This window comes from Rhinoderma darwinii, chromosome 2, assembly GCF_050947455.1.
Source record: "Rhinoderma darwinii isolate aRhiDar2 chromosome 2, aRhiDar2.hap1, whole genome shotgun sequence".
Taxonomy (NCBI): Eukaryota; Metazoa; Chordata; class Amphibia; order Anura; family Rhinodermatidae; genus Rhinoderma; species Rhinoderma darwinii.
In genome coordinates, this window is record NC_134688.1 from 80,602,983 (window position 1) to 80,623,610 (window position 20,628).

At 44.0% G+C, this 20,628-nt stretch overlaps 1 protein-coding gene across 1 annotated transcript in view; it reads right to left on the bottom strand.

Annotated features, from left to right (window-relative positions):
* The window catches only part of LOC142740661 (aquaporin-2-like), a 102,141-nt gene extending 86,439 nt beyond the window's left edge, over window positions 1-15,702 (bottom strand). The window contains exons 1-2 of the mRNA XM_075850075.1: window positions 15,551-15,702; window positions 3,943-4,076 (exon numbers count right to left, since the gene is read on the bottom strand). Coding sequence (XP_075706190.1) covers window positions 3,943-3,975 — 33 coding nt within the window. The 5' untranslated portion in view covers window positions 3,976-4,076; window positions 15,551-15,702. The remainder of the gene's footprint in view (window positions 1-3,942; window positions 4,077-15,550) is intronic.
* Window positions 15,703-20,628: the final 4,926 nt, after the last annotated feature.

Below are 20,628 nucleotides of genomic sequence, written 5' to 3' on the forward strand. Positions count from 1 at the left end.
CACATACCCTAGAATGTGACAATGACACTTAGAGATCGACAAGGAACAACAACCTCTGACCCTAAAAAGATTAATGAGATCCTGTGCACATTTTATCAGACATTATATGCAAATAGCCCAATCGATTTAGAGGGAGGTAAGGAATACCTGGCTCTCTCAAAAACAATGGGAACTTTTAAATGCAGATGTTACTGACGATGAGGTTCAGGAAGGGATTCAGGCTCTTCCAAATGGCAAAGCTCCCGAACCTGATGGATTCTCTGGTGAGTTCTACAAGGCTGTACGAGAGAATACCAGCCCCACGCTGACGGCCTATTATAATAACCTGCTCCGAACAGGAGTTTTTCCATATGAAGCTTAGTTGGCACACATTAACCCCTTAATGACCAAGCTATTTTTTACATTTTTCCATTGTCGCATTCCAAGAGCTATAACTTTTCTGTTTTTGCGTTGACATAGCTGTATAAGGTCTTGTTTTTTGCGGGTTGTATTTTTTACCATTTTTTACCATTTTCGGGTACATATAATTTATTGATTAACTTTATTATTAACTTTTTTAGGGGGGTAATGGGAAAAAAACCACAAATTTCACCACACTTTTTTGCGTCTTAGATTTACGCCGTTTACTGTGTGGTATAAATAACTTAATAACTTTATTCAGTGGGTCATTACGATTGTGGCTATACCAAATTTATAGAGATTTTATATGTTTTACTACTTTTACACAGTAAAAACACTTATTTTCCAAAATTATTTGTTTTTGTGTCACCATGTTTTAACCCCTTCCTGTCGCAGCCCTTTTTCAGATTTTCATTTTAGGTTTTTTCTCCCCACATTCCAAAAGCCATAACGTCTTTATTCTTCCGTCGATATAGTACTATGAGGGCTTGATTTTTGCGGGATGAGTTGTAGTTTTTCGTAGCACCATTTATTTTGCCATATAATGTACTAGTAAATAGGAAAAAGATTATTTGTGGGGTAGAAAATTAAAAAAACAGCGATTCCTCCATGTTTTTTTTGCGCACCGTTTTTACGGAATTCACTGTGCAATTAAAACAACATGTTAACTTTATTCTGTGCGTCAATACGATTACGGTGATACCAAATATATATAGTTTTTTCTATATTTTACTACTTTTACAAGTAAAAACCTAAGTGTAAAAAATAAAATTTATTTTGTGTCGCCAAATTCCGAGAGCCATAAGTTTTGGTTTTTTTTTGTTGATTAAGTTGTGTGAGGGCTTAGTTTTTTGCGGGATAAGCTGTAGTTTTTAATAATACCATTTTGGTGTACATGCGACGGTTTGATCACTTTTTATTTCATTTTTTTGTGGGAGATTAGGTGACCCAAAAAATAGAGATATTGGCGTTTAGAATTTTTTTTTTTACGGCGTTCACCGTGCGGGTTAAATAGTGATATATTGTAATAGTTTAGACTTTTACGGACGCGGCGATACCAATTATGTTTATTTATTTTTTTACTATGCCCTAGGGCGAAAATGGGAAAAGGGGGGTTTTTTGAACTTTTAAAATATTTATATTTTTTACACAAAAAAAACCTTTATTTAACTCATTTTTACTTTTTTTATTAGTCCCCCTAGGGGACTTCAACCAGCGATCGTTAGATCGCTTGCACGATATAAGGCAATACTAATGTATTGCAGTATATTGTGATTCTGACAGGCATCTCTTAAGCCCTGCTGGAGGCAGGGCTTAATAGGTGCACAAAGATGGCGGACCTGTGGGCCTTCATTAGCCCCCCAGGCAGCCATAGCAAGCATCGTTCCCCGCGATTGCGTTGCAGGGGGCGCGATGAGCTGTTAGAGGGGGTCGCCCCCTCTTTTTAACGATTTAAATGCTGCGGTCGGTATTGACCGCAGCATTTAACGAGTTAAACGAGCGGGATCGCGCTCGAGCGCGATGCCGCTAGTTGCTCTGAAGTGTTGGCTGTAACAAACAGCCGACACCCGCATCGTATGGAGCGGGTTCACTCCGTGAGCCCGCTCCATACTTCCCCTACCTGACTTTGGCGTATGGATACGTCAAATGTCGGGAAGAGGTTAAGAGCCATACTTTTTTTATTTTTCTGCCGATGCAGCTGTATGAGGGCTTATGTTTTGCGAGACGACTTCTAGTTTTTATTTGTAGCATTTTGGAGTACATCCGACTTTTTGATCACTTTTTATCAACTTTTTTGAAGGCAGGATGAACAGAAAACAGCAATTCGGACATTGTCTTTTATTTAATTTTTTACTTCACCGGGTGGGTTAAATAATGTAATAGCTTTATAGGTGGGCTCGTTACGGACGTGGCGATACCAAATACGTGTAATGTTTTAATTTGTTTTTGTTTTTTCATATCAAAGTATTTTATAAGGGAAAAACTAGGTTTTTAATTTTTTTGTTTGGGATTTTTATTTATTTATTATTCATTTTATTAAACTTTTTGATAACTTTATTTTTAGTCCCACTAGGGAACTTCACTATGCGATCTGATCGCTTTTATAATACACTGCAATGCTTCTGTATTGCAGCGTATTATTGCCTGTCAGTGTAAAACTGACAGGCACCTTCTAGGTCATGCCTCAGGCATGGCCTAGAAGGCATCCACTACAGGCAGACCTGGGGGCCTTTGATAGGCCCCCGGCTGCAATAGAAGCCATCGGCACCCTGCGATTGCCATTGCAGGGTGCCGGTGGGGTGAGAGTGGGAGCTCCATTCCTCCAAAACCACTTGGATGCGGCGCTTGCTATTAAGTGCCACATCTAAGGGGTTAAACGGGTGAGATCGATGTTGAAATTGATCCTGCCCATTATAGCAGGTGCCCGGCTGTCTTTAGACCGCCCGACACTCGCTTTAGCCGGCACAGGACACCCGTGCTGGGCTTATGTCAGAGCGCCGTGAAAAGGCGGTGCTCTGGCATAAGTACCCTTAACGGCCACTGTGAAAAGGCGTATTGGCGGTTGTTAAGGGGTTAAAGTGTTACCTAAAAAAGGAAGAGACCTTCTTGACCCTGGATCTTATCGTCCAATATCGCTGATCGATCAAGATAAAAAAAATATTACCAGATTGTCTGGCGCAGTATCTTCCTGAACTAGTAGGTGACTCCCAGTTCGGATTTGTAAGAGGCAGAGCGGCAGTGGCAAATATTCTATTGCCAGTATTGGAGGAGGTGCAGCACTGTCTCCAGCCAGGTCTCAGACCAGCTTTGCTGTCATTGGAGACCGAATAGGCTTTTGATAATGCACAATGGGACTGGCTTGGGATGGTACTGGACAAGATGCATATCAAAGGAGTGTTTAGGACTTTTTTACAAGGCCTTTATGAGAGTCCGCAGGCTCGTATTCATACGCCAGGATTTTTGTTTGCTCCATTACAACTATTTAACGGTACACGCCAGGGATGTCCCCTATCGCCACTTCTGTTGGACCTGTACATCGAAATGTGATGTGGTCCTGCCCATTTGTGAGTCAAGTACCAGAACCTCTAATGGTAAAGACGCCTCCAACAGAGAGAATCTCTCTGGATAAAGAATGGTGGGCATCTCTCCAAGAAGTAACAGAGCCAATGGAGAGGAGGGAAGAGTCACCTGTATCCAGTGGCGGATTAAGTAGACCATAGACCCTGGGTTGCTACCCATAGTTGGGCCCCCCTTCTCCACCGCCGCCCTGTAACTATTGTTAACACTTGCTTTTTGTCCAGACATTAACAAATGGGTGTTACTACTCCCCTTGTCAAAAGGCTGTGTCCCCACATACTGACAGTCTCCAACCATCGCTGACCGTATCGCACCGTGTAGAGACACATTCTCCTGACAAGGGGAATAGTAACACTTATTTGTCTATCAGTCCTGGACTGCACAAAGACTTTGTGAAATACAAGGATTTTCTATAATAAACATGTCAGTAGAGATGACAGATTGTCTATAAATCTAGTGACTCACAGGTGACGACGTAGTTTTTTTCCTCTTCTCCATCCAGTCCAGACTTCATGACGACTTTTCCCGGCCATGACCCATTTCTCCAGAATTTGCCACTCAGAAGTCTTTGGCTCCTCAATTTTCCAACATTTCCACACCTATAAACAAAGATAATATTATCATGGTGCCACACACTGTGCCCCTAAATATAATAGCACCATAGACTGCTCCCCTGAATAAAATAGTACAAACACTGTGCCCCTAAATATTATAGCACCATAGACTGCGCCCCTGAATATAATTGTGTCAAACAAAACAACACAGCCCCCTATAAATAGCGCAACACAGTTCTCCCCCTCTGTAAATAGCGTCACATAGCCCTCCCCCTCTTGTATATAGTGCTACACAGCAATCCCCCTTAGATATAGTGATACACAGCGCTCCCTTCTATATAGTGCTATACAACAATCCCCCCTTGTATATTGTGTTATACAGTGTCTCCCCCCTTGGACCTGCAGCTCTTGTAATTGCTCAGTATAATGTCCCCCGTAGCTGCCCCCACAGTATATTGCCACCCATAGCTGCCCCCACAGTATAATGCCCTTCATAGCTGCCTCTACACAGTATAATGCCTCCATAGCTGCGACACAGTATAATGCCTCCATAGCTGCGACACAGTATAATGCCCCCATAGCTGCGACACAGTATAATATCCCCATAGCTGCGACACAGTATAATGCCTCCATAGCTGCGACACAGTATAATGCCCCCATAGCTGCGACACAGTATAATATCCCCATAGCTGCGACACAGTATAATGCCTCCATAGCTGCGACACAGTATAATGCGCCAATAGCTGTGACACAGTATAATGCCCCCATAGCTGTCTCCACACAGTATAATGCCTCCATAGCTGCTACACAGTATAATGCCCCCATAGCTGCTACACAGTATAATGTCCCCATAGCTGCGACACAGTATAATGCCCCCATAGCTGCAACACAGTATAATGTCCCCATAGCTGCGACACAGTATAATTCCCCCATAGCTGTGACAGAGTATAATGCCCACATAGCTGTGACACAGTATAATGCCTCCATAGCTGTGACACAGTATAATGCTTCCATAGCTGTGACACAGTATAATGCCCCATAGCTGCTACACAGTATAATGCCTCCATAGCTGCTACACAGTATAATGCCTCCATAGCTGCGACACAGCATAATGCCTCCATAGCTGTGACACAGTATAATGCCCCCATAGCTGCAACACAGTATAATGTCCCCATAGCTGCGACACAGTATAATGCCCCATAGCTGCAACACAGTATAATGTCCCCATAGCTGCGACACAGTATAGTTCCCCCATAACTGTGACACAGTATAATGCCCCCATAGCTGTGACACAGTATAATGCCTCCATAGCCGCAACACAGTATAATGCCTCCATAGCTGTGACACAGTATAATGCCCTCCATAGCTGCGACACAGTATAATGCCTCCATAGCTGTGACACAGTATAATGTCTCCATAGCTGCGACACAGTATAATGCCCCATAGCTGCGACACAGTATAATGCCCCCATAGCTGCTACACAGTATAAGGGTATGTTCACACGTAGTCAACCAAAACGTCTGAAAATCCAGAGCTGTTTTCAAGGGAAAACAGACCCTGCTTTTCAGACGTTTTTTTACCAACTCGCATTTTTACCAACTCATTTTTTTACCAACTCGTTTTTGGAGCTGTTTTCATTGGAGTCTATGAGAAAACAGCTCCAAAAACGTCTGAAAGAAGTGTCCTGCACTTCTTTTGACGAGGCTGTATTTTTACGAGTCGTCGTTTGACAGCTGTCAAACGACGACGCGTAAATAACAGGTCGTCTGCACAGTACGTCGGCAAACCCATTCAAATGAATGGGCAGATGTTTGCCGACGTATTGGAGCCGTATTTTCAGACGTAAAACGAGGCATAATACGCCTCGTATACGTCTGAAATTTGGCCGTGTGAACATACCCTAATGCCTCCATAGCTGTGACACAGTATAATGCCTTAATAGCTGCTACACAGTATAATGCCCCCATAGCTGCTACACAGTATAATGCCTCCATAGCTGTGACACAGTATAATGCCTCCATAGCTGCTACACAGTATAATGCCTCCATAGCTGTGACACAGTATAATGCCTCCATAGCTGTGACACAGTATGCCTCCATAGCTGCGACACAGTATAATGCCCCCATAACTGCTACACAGTATAATGCCCCATAGCTGTGACACAGTATAATGCCCCCATAGTTGCAACACAGTATAATGTCCCCATAGCTGCGACACAGTATAATGCCCCATAACTGCAACACAGTATAATGTCCCCATAGCTGCGACACAGTGTAATTCCCCCATAGCTGTGACACAGTATAATGCCCCCATAGCTATGACACAGTATAATGCCTCCATAGCCGCAACACAGTATAATGCCTCCATAGCTGTGACACAGTATAATGCCTCCATAGCTGTGACACAGTATAATGCCCTCCATAGCTGCGATACAGTATAATGCCTCCATAGCTGCAACACAGTATAATGCCCCCATAGCTGCAACACAGTATAATGTCCCCATAGCTGCGACACGGTATAATGCCCCATAGCTGCAACACAGTATAATGTCCCCATAGCTGCGACACAGTATAATTCCCCCATAGCTGTGACACAGTATAATGCCCCCATAGCCGTGACACAGTATAATGCCTCCATAGCTGTGACACATTATAATGCCTCCATAGCTGCTACACAGTATAATGCCTCCATAGCTGCGACACAGTATAATGCCTCCATAGCTGCGACACAGTATAATGCCCCATAGCTGGGACACAGTATAATGCCTCCATAGCTGCTACACTGTATAATGCCCCCATAGCTGCTACACAGTATAATGCCTCCATAGCTGTGACACAGTATAATGCCTCCCTAGCTGCTACACAGTATAATGCCCCCATAGCTGCTACACAGTATAATGCCTCCACCAGGGGCGTAGCTAAAGGCTCATGGGCCCGGGTGCAAGAATTCAGCTTGGGCCCCCCTACCCCTCCCCAGCACCACCATCATCATCAGACCCCTGCGTGCTCCTATGCCTAGACGCCTTGCCCAACAGCCCCCATAGTATAATGCCCCCACACAGTTAATGCTCCCATAGCTGCCCCCACACAGTATAATGCCCCATAACATATACTGCCCCCCATAACAGCCCCATACCGTATAATGCTCCCCATATCAGCCTCCCATACAGTATAATGCCGCCCCCCACAATATCAGCCCCCCATACAGTATAATGCCTCCATATGTGCATAATTACTTACCTATCCCCGTTCCCACATCGGGTGGAGGGTCCTTCGCCTCCTCCGGTCTGTGCTATGAGTGACTCAGCAAGGCAGGCGTGATGATGTCGCTACATCCCGCCTGCCTGCGTCGAGCCGATCAGGGCACAGGGAATGCTGGATCAAGGAGATGTCAGCTCCTTGCTCCAGCATTGATTGGAACCGGGAGCTCGGTGAGTGACTCACGAACCCCCAGGGGGACGCGACCCACAGTGTAGGGATGTCACGATACCAAAATTTGGACTTCGATACCGATACTTCGTTTACTTTGCCAACAGTAATAAAAAAAAAAAAGTTCTTTCGTTTTCTAATGTGAGGCACGAGGTGTGATGATGAATTTTGAATGTGCCTCACATTAATAGTAATTAACCCCATCATGTTTCTCAGTCATAATGGGTTAATGTGTGAGGTACATGATGGGGTTAATTACTATTAATGTGAGGCACATGGAGGTTAATTTCATTATCGCACCTTGTGCCTCACAATTAGGCCCCATGCACACGACCGTAAATAACCTCCGTTTTTGCAGACCGCAATTGCGGTCCGCAAAAATGGACCCATTGACTTTCATTGAGCGCGGACACATTTCCGTAGCGCTACGGATGGGTGTCCGTGCCGTAGAAATGTTCCGAAAATTATGGAACATGTCCGTCCTTTTGCATTTTGCGGGCCGTGCTCCCATACTTTGTATGGGAGCACGGCCCGAAAATGCGGGTGGCAGTCGGCGGCCGGCCGTGCCCGCAATCGCGGGCCGTGATTGCGGGCATGGTCGTGTAAATGGGGCCTAAGTGATAGAAAGCAATTTTTATTTTATTTTTTTACAGAGTACACATCATAAATGATGCAAAAAAATAGTTGTGCAGGTTATTACGGCCACGCCAATACTGATTATGTGCATGTTTTATGTATTGAGACTTATTTTAATGTTTATTGTAAAAAAGGTGTGTGTATTTTTTTTATTTAACATTACTTTGTTTTTACTTTATTTTTAAACTTCAATGTACTGGCCTATAGCTATATACCTGTACATTAGCCTGTGTAGGGATAGTACATAGGCAGTTGTTAGGACATACCTCAGTATGCCCTAACAACAGGAAATATGGTAGGACAGCCCTGGGGTCCTTCAATAGACCCTGGGCTGTCTGCCCATATATGGTATGTCCCTTAATCGCGTCACAGGAATTCCCTGTGATGCGATCCAGGGGCATCCCCCTCCTCACTTTCCCCTGAATGCTGCAGTCAGCTTTGATCGCAGCATTCAGGAGAATAGCGGCGGAGATAAGAGGTTTCTCTGATCTCCGCCATTATAGAGCGGGGCTGCGGCTGTGTAATACAGTCATTGCCCCGCTCCTGACAGGAAGTGCGCGCGCGGTCAGCATGAGGTGATGCGGCCGGCGCTGCACTAATGAGCGGCGGTTCAGGCACTGAGGACAGAACATGGGGGTGTTTTGCAGTGCAGCCGCCATGTTCTGTCTTCGGTGCCGCAGATCATTAGTGCAGCGCCGGCCGCATCGCATCATCCTGACGGCGCGCACATGTCAGTACTACGGAGCGGGGCAGTGACTGTATTACACAGCCGCAGCCCCGCTCTCATAGTCATGTGTACTATACTGTATTGTGCAGTTTGCGGTGGAGGAGGGGGGGGGCTGTGATTTAACGCCCCCCCCCCTCTCCACCGCAAACAACACAATACATTACAAGGCATCACAACACAATACATTACAATACATAACATTACAACACAATATATTACATTACACTGCAGCTTACCTAGAGTCCTCCGCACCGACTCTTCTGCTCTGTCTGGAAGCCGTGTCACGTAACAACACGGTCACTTGGTACACTAAGTGTACCATGTGACCGTAACCAGGAAGTGCCGGCTTCACGGCACAGAACATTAATAGGAGACATGCTGTATGGCAACGGGGGCCCGTGGGCCCCTAGGCTTAGGGGCCCGGTCGCAACTGCGACGGCTGCGACCCCTATAGCTACGCCACTGGCCTCCATAGCTGTGACACAGTATAATGCCTCCATAGCTGCTACACAGTATAATGCCTCCATAGCTGTGACACAGTATAATGCCTCCATAGCTGTGACACAGTATAATGCCTCCATAGCTGCGACACAGTATAATGCCTCCATATCTGCGACACAGTATAATGCCCCCATAGCTGTGACACAGTATAATGCCCCCATAGCTGCCTCTACACAGTATAATACACCCATAGCTGCCTCTACACAGTATAATGCCTCCATAACTGCCTCTACACAGTATAATGCCTCCATAGCCGCAACACAGTATAATGCCCCCATAGATGTGACACAGTATAATGCCCCATAGCTGTGACACAGTATAATGCCCCATAGATGTGACACAGTATAATGCCTCCATATGTGCGTACCTAATAAATAAAAAAAACATAATTACTTACCTATCCCGGTTCCCACGACGGCGGGGGATGCTTCTCCTCCTCTGCAGTCCCGTGAGTGACTCCGTGCAGACAGGCGCGATGACGTCACTACATCGCGCCTGCCTGCATTGAGCCGCTCACGGCAGAGTGAATGCTGGAGAGAGGCTCCAGCATTCAACCCAACTGAATCTGCGTCCTGCGGATGCAGATTCAGTTGGAAGCAGGCAGCGCGGCAGCTAGCAGTGCTGCATAGTTTTTTAAGATTGTGTGCGGTTCTGGCCCCCTGGCAGACTCGGGCCCCGGGCGGCCGCCCGAACCGCCCATATTATAAGCCGCCATTGCCTGTATCTAGAGAAGAAGAGAACCCAGATCCTGAAGAAGAGGAGCATTCTCAGGTACGCAACTCACAACGTTCTAATTTTAATAGGTTACCCTCCTGATGTAAAGACTGTTTAAAAAAACAAATACATTATTTTTCTTTAACCCCTTAATGACTGCCCATACGCCTTTTCATGGTGGTCATTAACCCCTTAATGACCAGACCATTTTGCATGTTGACCAAGGATTATTTTTTTGTTTTCTCATGGTCACATTCCAACAGTCGTAACGTTTTTTTTAATCCGTCGACATAGCCGTATAAGGGCTTGTTTTTTGCGGGACAAATTGTATTTTGCAATTGCACCAGTTTGGATGCATATAATATATCGATTAACTTTTAGCGGAGAGGCAGCTGACCAGGTCACAGTCTATACAATAGTCAATGGTAGATAGTAACGCTTGGGTACCTGAACTAGTCCAGACAGTGGCTGTGGCTTCAGCACGGATGGAGGCCGATGCAGCAGGTAGCGTCAGACGTGGCGGGCAGTATCCGATGTGGCAGAAGACACTGGACGTGGCAAAAGACACTGGACGTGGCAGAAGACACTGGACGTGGCAGAAGACACTGGACGTGGCAGAAGACACTGGACGTGGCAAACGACACTGGACGTGGCAAATGACAGCAGGTGCAGTAGAACAACTCCAACACTGGTAGGCATGGGAACAAGAACAGCACTGGATACAGGAACAGGTAACAGGGCACAGGTAACAACTGGAATGGGAAACACTAAGGGACCATTTGCAAGACAGACTGGGATAAACTAACAATGCTCAGGCAAGGATCAGAAGGGCTGGGGCCTTCTTGTAGACCAGGAAATAATGGTCCGTTGATTATGATGATTTCCTGATGTGCGCACGCTGGCCCTTTAAGGATGGGCACGAGCGTGCGTGAACATCCTACGGGACACAGCAGAACGGACCGGAAGTGAGCGCTGGCGTCTCCTAGGAAGGAGATGGGGACCAGCACTCACGGATCCATGGCTGCGGGCGTCGGGATGGGAGTAAACCCGACGGCCCGTGTCCATGGACGCTACAGTATCCCTCTTCTTACGCCCCCTCTTCTTGGGGCCAGAGCGAGATAGGATTTTTTTAATAAGAGCAGGGACACTGAGGTTCTCTTCTGGCTCCCAGGACCTCTCCTCAGGACCAAACCCTCTCCAGTCCACCAAATAGAAAGTCCTTCCTCCTACCCTTTTGCAGTCCAGGATCTCCCTCACCTCGAATATATCAGAAGAACCGCTGGGAGCAACTGTGGAACTAGAAGTCTTGCTGTAGCGGTTCAGAACCACGGGTTTCAGGAGGAACACATGAAAGGAGTTGGGGATTCTGAGGGTAGGAGGCAGCTGCAGCTTATAGGAGACAGAGTTTATCTGTTGCAGAATCTCGAAAGGACCAAGGAACCTGGGAGCAAACTTGTATGAGGGCACCTTCAAACGAATGTTCCGAGAGGACAGCCAGACTTTAGTACCTGGAAGATACTGAGGCGGCTCTCTTCTCTTTGTATCTGCCTTTCGCTTCATGCGATCGACTGCCAGCAAAATAGAGGACCGGGTCTGTTGCCAGATTTGCAGAAAGTCCCCATATGCAGAGTCAGCAGCGGGTACCTGAGATGAAGTTGACACTGGAAGAGGGACTCTAGGATGTTGACTGTACACAATGTGAAATGGAGTGGAAGTGGTAGATTCTTGTTGTACGAGAACTCGGCCCATGGAAGACGTTGTACCCAGTTATCGTGCTGAAGAGATGAAGTGGTGGAGATAATTCTCCATGATCTGGTTGATCCTCTCAACTTGCCCATTGGGCTGGGATTCATAGGCTGAGGAAAAGTCCAATCTCACATCCAGGAGTTTACAGAGGGCTCTTCAGAACTTTGAGGTATACTAAACCCCCCGGTCGGACACAATGTGAAGAGGCAAGCCATGCAAGCGAAAGATGTGTTGAATGAAGAGACTCGCCAGTCGGGGAGCAGAAAGTAGGCCGGTCAGGGGGATAAAATGTGCCATCTTAGAGAACCGGTCCACCACCACCCAGATAGTGTTGCATCCTGCTGAGGGGGGAAGGTCTGTGACAAAGTCCATTGCAATGTGCTGCCAGGGGGCATTGGGTACAGGCAGAGGTTGAAGCAGGCCAGCCGGCTTGGAGTGAGTAACTTTGTTAGAAGCACACACCGTGCAAGAAAAGACAAAGTCCAGAACATCTTTAGGTGGCATGGGCCACTAGAAGTGACGAGCAATCAGGTCTCGGGTTTTATGGACACCATCGTGCCCAGCTAGGAAGGATGTGACGTCTCTCCGGAGACGATGGCCACAGGAGTCAATAATTTGTGAGAAGTTTTAACGTTTGGAGACGTTCCACCTAGAGTTGCCTCTCCAAGCAACCCTAGGTAATGGAGCTTCCTGGCTTCTGTGGGCATTGGGCATAAAATGACCTGCGCTGCTTCTCCTGTTCAGATAACCGGACTCTGTCTACCTGCATGGGTTCTTCAGGTAGCGCACTAGGGAAAGGCAATAGTGGTCTCTGGACCGAGGGTGCTGGTGTGGACCCGGCTCTCCTGTCGAACCTCTTGAGTGTGCTCCCGGACTCTCATATAAACCCGGGTGGCTAACAGGATGAGGGCATCCAATACAGTTATTAATATGGAATCTGATAACAACATGGAATCCGATAATAGTACACTTGTCAATGAACGAGCATTTGTTCTGGATCTACCTTTATCCCCAAGTACCATGACCACGATTGATAATACAAAAGTTGGTTCCACTATGTCCGCTCCATTTCTAACCCCTGCTATATGTACCGCAATTCCAGAGGAAACAGCCTCTTCCTCTGATGTAGAAAATATTGCTTCATTAGGAAATGCTTCTTCCTCTTTTTTAGAAATTACCCCAGTCTCCAATCCCCTACAATTGACCATAAACGATTTTTTCCGCCCAAAAAAACGAAAAAACGTTATAGAGGAACCCGGGGAGGCAAAAAGAAAAAGAGAATACCACTAACTTCCCCGATACCATATATGTCCATTTTTAACCTCTCTGACCACATTTTAAATACAACAGAAATATCTCTTCTTAACAAAGGCCTCTCTTTCTGTCCAACCACTGGAACAAATGGTTTTAATTTATTTATTGACCTACACCGTTTCACTAGAAAGCTCACTCTCCAAAGACACTTCCAACTGACAACCCATAAAGCTGATAACACCAAAAATAACGTCGACACAGTTATTGAGGTGGATTCACAGAATGAAACACCGGTAATTTTTAAACATACTAATCTAAAACCCCCATCGAAATTTTATCCCATAGCCAACCAGGGTAATTTCATCAACACCTTTCATCACTTAGTTTGTAGAGATTTGGAAAATCTCGAACAACACAAATTTCCGTATAAAAATAACCTCACCTCGAATGAAAAACGAGCCCTGAAAAACCTCAAAGAAAACAATTTAATTGTAATAAGATCTGCTGACAAAGGTGGAGGGACAGTGATCCAGAACACACTTGACTATTATTCTGAAGCACTAAAAATCCTATCTGACACTAATTATTATAACAACCTTGACTTTAACCCCATTGAAGACATTACTAAACGTCTAAAAGTGTTGATAGACCAAGCATTCACAGATAAAATCCTAAACAAAAATGAAAAGAACTACCTCACACCTAAAAATATCAATCTACCATTCTACTATCACCTACCCAAAATCCACAAAGACCCCAAAAATCCCCCAGGCAGACCAATTATTTCTGGAATGCAATCACCCACCTGTCACTTGTCCCACTACCTAGACCTGTGCTTTCAAAAATATGTAGTAACTTTACCAAGTTATCTAAAAGACTCTACTCAGCTTATTAGTGAACTCCGCCTGATACCCTCTAAAAACAATTTACTCATCACCCTAGATGTAAGTGCTCTGTACAGCAACATTGAACACTCTCTAGGTCTCAAAAACCTTAGAAACACCCTGGAAAGGGACATTGACCTTCAACCACCTCAAATCCATTTTTTCTGTAAAAGTATGGAATTCATCCTTAAAAACAACGTATTCTCCTTTGACGAAACTATATATCACCAGGTGAAGGGCACGGCAATGGGTACTAGGGTAGCACCAAGCTACGCCAACATTTTTATGGGCGCTTTCGAAGATCATTTTATTTGGAAACACCCCTGGGCAATGGATCACATTTTATTATACAAAAGATACATAGACGACCTCTTTATCATATGGAATGGTGACCAAACAAGTGCCAAAAATTTTTGTCACTCCCTTAACGATAATAATTGGGGTATCACATTCACATCCAACATACAAGAAAAAGAGATAGATTTTCTAGATTTATCAATAATTGCATCAGGGAATAATTTCATCACACGTACCCATTTTAAAAAAGTGGATACTAATAGCTACCTGAATTTTAACAGTGGACACCACCCAAAATGGCTCAAGAACATCCCTTATAGCCAATACAAGAGAATAAGAAAAAACTGTACACTTAAAACAGATTTCAAGAAACAGAGTCGAATATTATACAAACGCTTTAAGGAGAAAGGCTATCCAAAGACACTTTTAACTGATGCCTATAAAAAAACTGAAATTCTCAACCAGGAGGACTGTCTTCTACAACCATCTACTAGTGACCAAATAACCACACAAGAACATAGCAAAACAACTATGAACTTTGGTTTTAACTTCATTACACAATACAATACATCATACAAAAGAATAGGAGACATTCTCAACAAACACTGGCATGTACTCCAAACTGATCCCTTTCTTCAGAAAATTCTACCAGCAAAAGCTATAACTACTTTCAGAAGAGCGAGAACTATTAAAAACATCCTAGCCCCAAGTAGAGTGAACCTCTCAGGAATAAAAGACAATTCTAAACGGAAAATACAACAACAGAATCAATCATCTGAAATAGGCAGCTTTAAATGCGGAACAACTAGGTGCCTGTGCTGTCAATCGATTACTGATAAAACACACACTTTCCGGTCTCAACAAACAGGAAAAGTATTTAACATCAATGAAAACTTAAACTGTCAGTCAAAATTCGTGATTTATCTCATAAACTGTAAATGTGGAGTTCAATACGTGGGAAGAACAATCCAACCCTTACATTGTCGATTAAACAAACATAGATCCAACTGCAAAAAGAAATTTTTACTCCACAGTATATCCAGACATTGCACACTAGCACATGATAGTGATTTTAACTGCTTCACCATCACCCCGATCGATCACATTAAGGAAAACCAAAGAGACCGTTATAATATTCTTTGCAGAAGAGAAATCTTCTGGATGTATAAACTCAAGACATTAAAACCAACAGGTCTCAATGAAGTAACAGAGACCATTATGTAACTCCGTTTTCACAACCCTAAGAGCAACATATATAGGAATCATCCTATATATATATATACAAACGAATATACCAACATTTGTGCGCTATAATACAGGCAATTCTCTCACCCGTGGCTGCTGTGTATTCTTGTTCCGATCAATCTTCCTCGAACCGCACGGCTCCCTTCTCTGAGTCGGCAGCAGCGCTCTCTGCATGAATGACTCATACCCAGGAGCGTCAAATCACCATGACAACGATACACACCACTGACAGCTCTGAAAGAACGATACTCTAAAATATAAGCACCAAACATTTGAAGTACATATAAACAAAAAATAAACACCCCCATTGAATAAATACACATTTCAAAGATGCTCCATCTCTAATAGGCTTTTGTATATATTTCTACATATATTTCTACATGTTTCTAAATCACTTTTTCCATGATTATATATGAGATGCTTATTCTATCTTTTTGCACTAATTTTGAATATTAATGTAAAACGGGTCTGCTCTCTGATAGGGAACAACTTACACACTTCATCACCGCACTTTGCTAATATGACTCATACCTAGGAGCGTCATATCACCAGGACGATGATACACACCACTGACAGTTTGGAATAAACGATGTTTTAAATTGAAAATACAAAACAATAATAAAAAACTTCATACTACAACTAACGAATAAACACACTGCGGAGACATTCCACTTGAAATGCATCTATGATCTTTTTATACATACTTTTATACATATTGTCATTAATGTTTTTTAATCATTGTTTTATTTAATATTATTATTTTTATATTATTATCATTCTGTAAAAAAAATGCTTATTCATATTTTTGAACCTACGATCCTTGTTTTGTATCTTTGTCTATACCTTTAATATGAATGAAAAACTGTTTTGTTTCTAAATGAATAATTTTTATTTTTATACCTCACTGCCGTACCTTGCTTACACAATTGACCTTTGACCTGTAACTTAACCCGGTACTGATTCCTAGGCCAGCTATAAATGCACAGTCATCATGAATAGACCTAACACTTGTACCTAACCTGACGAAGAGGCCGGTACGGCCTTGAAACACATTGTTGTTGTTGTTGTACAAATAAAAGCCATTTCCAGTACAGCTGCGCCCTCGGATATTCCATTTTTTATCTCCCTATCTCCTGGATCTACATAGTGGATTTTTACCAATCTTCAAACCGGAATTTGGGCTGCAACTGTCTCTACCTAAGTCTAACTTGGACACGCACCTTGGGATGTTATGCTCCGAGCATAACAACATCAGGTCAGCACAATTGACCACTTTTTTCCTTTTGTTCTCACCTAATACAGGCTCATGCACTATGTGCGCTTTGTTTCCTTTTTCCCTATAGCGTGATTGGGCATAAAATGACCTGCGCTGCTTCTCCTGTTCAGATAACCGGACTCTGTCTACCTGCATGGGTTCTTCAGGTAGCGCACTAGGGAAAGGCAATAGTGGTCTCTGGACCGAGGGTGCTGGTGTGGACCCGGCTCTCCTGTCGAACCTCTTGAGTGTGCTCCCGGACTCTCATATAAACCCGGGTGGCTAACAGGATGAGGGCATCCAAGGTAGAAGGAAGGTTGTGGGCTGCCAGTTCGTCCTTGATGTGAGAGGACAGTCCCTGCCAGAAGTTCGCCACCAGTGCCTTATTGTTCCATGCTAGCTCGGCTGCCAGGGTACGGAAGGAGATAGCATGCTCCCCTACTGTGGAACCCTCTTGCTTGAGGGTCAGCAGAGTAGCTGCGGCAGAGGATGTTCGACCCAGCTCCTTGAACACGGCACGAAAGGCATGCAGGAACAAGGCTAGGCCTAAGGATCCAGGTCCTTGTTGCTCCAAGATTGGGTTCGCCCATGCGAGGGCCTTGCCAGCAAGAAGGGAGATGATAAATGCTACCTTGGCCTCCTCGGAGGGGAAGAGATGAACCCGTAGCCTAAAATGAACCGTGCATTGGTTAATAAATCCTTTACATGCTCTGGGATCACCGTCGTAGCGAGGAAGAGGCAGAGGAACTGTGGATCCGGAACAAACAGGAGGAGCAATGGGCAGTGGCACAGCAACAGCTTCAGGAGGAAGAACCGGAGGTGGAACAGTGAGTAGATCCAGACGGACCAAGATAGAATTCACAGACTCAAGGAGTTTATCCTGACGTGTGTGTAGGTCATGCATCTCCGTCTGTATATTCAGGACTGCTGTCTTCGGCTGGCCAGCGGGTTCCATGGCCTGAGCGTACTGTCACGATCACAGGGTATGTGGACCCACTAGGCCGCTGATCAGGTCACAGTCTATACGATAGTCAATGGTAGATAGTAACGCTTGGGTACCTGAACTAGTCCAGACGGTGGCAGTGGCTTCAGCACGGGTGGAGGCGGGTGCAGCAGGTAGCGGCAGATGTGGCGGGCAGTATCCGATGTGGCAGAAGACACTAGACGTGGCAGAAGACACTGGACGTGGCAAACGACACTGGACGTGGCAAACTACACTGGACGTGGCAAACAACAGCAGGTGCAGTAGACACAACTCTAACACTGGTAGGCATGGAAAAAAGAACAGCATGGAACACAGGAACAGGTAACAGGGCACGGGTAACAACTGGAATGGGAAACACTAAGGGACCATTTGCAAGACAGACTGGGATAAACTAACAACGCTCAGGAAAGGATCAGAAGGGCTGGGGCCTTCTTATAGACCAGGAAATCATGGGCCGTTGATGATGATGATTTCGTGATGTGCTACGGGACACAGCAGAACGGAGCAGAAGTGAGCGCTGGCGTCTCCTAGGAAGGAGATGGGGACCAGCGCTCACGGATCCATAGCTGCGGGCGTTGGGAGGTGAGAAAACCTGACGGCCCGTGGCCATGGGCGAATCAGCAGATATATCCGTCCTTATGCGGGAACTAGCTCCTGCATAGGACGGATATATCCGTCCTTCGTCGTTAAGGGTACTTATGCCGCAGTACTGTGAAATGGTAGCAATGTGACATAAGCCTGATACAGGTGTCCCATGCCAGCTATAGCGGGTGTCGAGCTGTCTAAAGACAGCCGGGCTCCTGTTTTAATGCTTGGGATTGAAGTTAGCATTGATCCCATCCCTTTAACCACTTAGATGCTGCGGTCAATAGCGACTGCAGCATCTAAGTGGTTTCAGAGGGAGGGGGAATCCCTCTGTCACGCCATCGGCCGATCGTTTTTATGGCGACCAGAGGCATAACAAAGGCCTCCAGGTCTGCCTTCAGTGTATGCATATTAGGCCCTGCCAAAGACAGGGTCTAATAGAATGCCTGTCAGTTTTACACTGACAGGAATAATACGCTGCAATACAGAAGTATAGTACAGTGTATTACAAAAGGATTTAATTGATCACATAGTAAAGTCCCATAGTGGGACCGAAAAACAAGTAAAAAATTGTTTCATTACAAAATGCTTTGTTATGAAAAACAAAAAATAATGAAAAAAGCTACACGTAATTAATATTACTATAAAGCTATAATGTTATTTAAGACGCATGGTGAAAACTGTAAAAGATAAAATAAAAAACAATGCCAGAATTGCTGTTTACAGTTCATCCTACCTTCCAAAAGATGCAATAAAAAGCGATCAAAATGTTGTATGTATCCCAAAAAAACAATAAAAACGACAAGTCATCCCACAAAAAATAAGCCCTCCTACAGCTATATTTGCAGAAAAATAAAAAAGTTATGGCTCAGAATATGGCAAAACAAAAACAAAGACTTTTTTTTTTTTCTTTTAAAAAGGGGTTTTATTGTGCAAAAGTAGTAAAACATAAAAAAACTATATAAATTTGGTATCGTCTAAATCGTATTGATCCACAGAATTAAGTTATGTTATTTATACCACACCGTAAACAGTGTAACTTAAAGACGCCAAAAAGAATTGTGAAATTTCAGTTTTTTTTTCATTACCCCCACAACAAAAGTTAATAAAAGTTAATCAACAAATTATATGTACCCCAAAATGGTGCAAATAATTTTTTTTCCCACAAAACAAGCCCTCACACGGCTATGTTTATGGAAAAATAAAATAAAGTTATGGCGTTTGAAATGCTCTGTCACATATATGGCCCAAAATAGGCTGGTCACTAAAAGGGGTAAGATTAAATACAAGAGACATTCCATTTGAATATTTTTGCACATCTCTGGCCTCAAGTTACAACAGCTAACAACATAATTTTTCAACAGATGGCACTACATTACATCAATATGATGCCACGTACGGGCTCTTGTACCAAAAAAAAGTAGTCAAGCGACCAAGTCAGAATCCATGTTTCATGTTTGTAGTGTAGTTTCCAAAAGAAAAGCTGAACAATAGCTGGTTTCTATGGACAACATGAGGCCAAGTGTGTTTTAGTTCGAAAAGCAGGTGGGTGTCTTTGCGCTATAGAGGTTGTCTGCTTTTGGTCATCCCCTATTGCATGTTTACAAAAATTTCTTGACTTGGGTCATCTCTTCTAAAAGCCGAAGCCAAGAACTGCATCCAAGTTTATGGCACTAGAGAACTAAATAGTCACCAACAACAAACTGTGTGGTTATCCAAGGATTATAATGGGTGCTATGTTATGGTTTGTTTTGTTTGTAGGAACACTAGGACTGCCATAACCCCTAACAACTTGTTAAGGAGCTCCCTTCAGTGAGACCCCCAGACCCCAGAGACTAGATCATAAAAGAATGAGCTGAGATCAATTTAATGACAGTAGTTGACAAGTTGACAGCTGCCTGCTTCCTTTCTAGTTATATTGCATATTCTCACAAATACAGTATATTACATACGCCATACAATTTATGGAATTTCCGGGAATTAAAATATTAGGGTGGATTGTGAAGTGCAGCACCATGGTTTACCTGTAATTAAGACTGTACAGTTTTACTGAGGTGTGTCCAAAGTTGCAGAACTTTGAATATCACTAGTTCTCAAGTTAGGGGTGTAGTATTAGTAATAGTCTAAGTAGGGCAACTTAAAAATAACACTTGTTTATTATCCACGTACAGGTAATGTTAGCCAAGCCGCAGCTTGTTTAGTGTGCTACTATTATGTATAATTCATGCTGGAAGTTGTAATTTGTGATCTATACATATTAAATATCTGAGTATACAAACAATTATAGAATATTATACACAGCCTACATTGCTTTTATTGGATTTCCATCAAAATGTATTT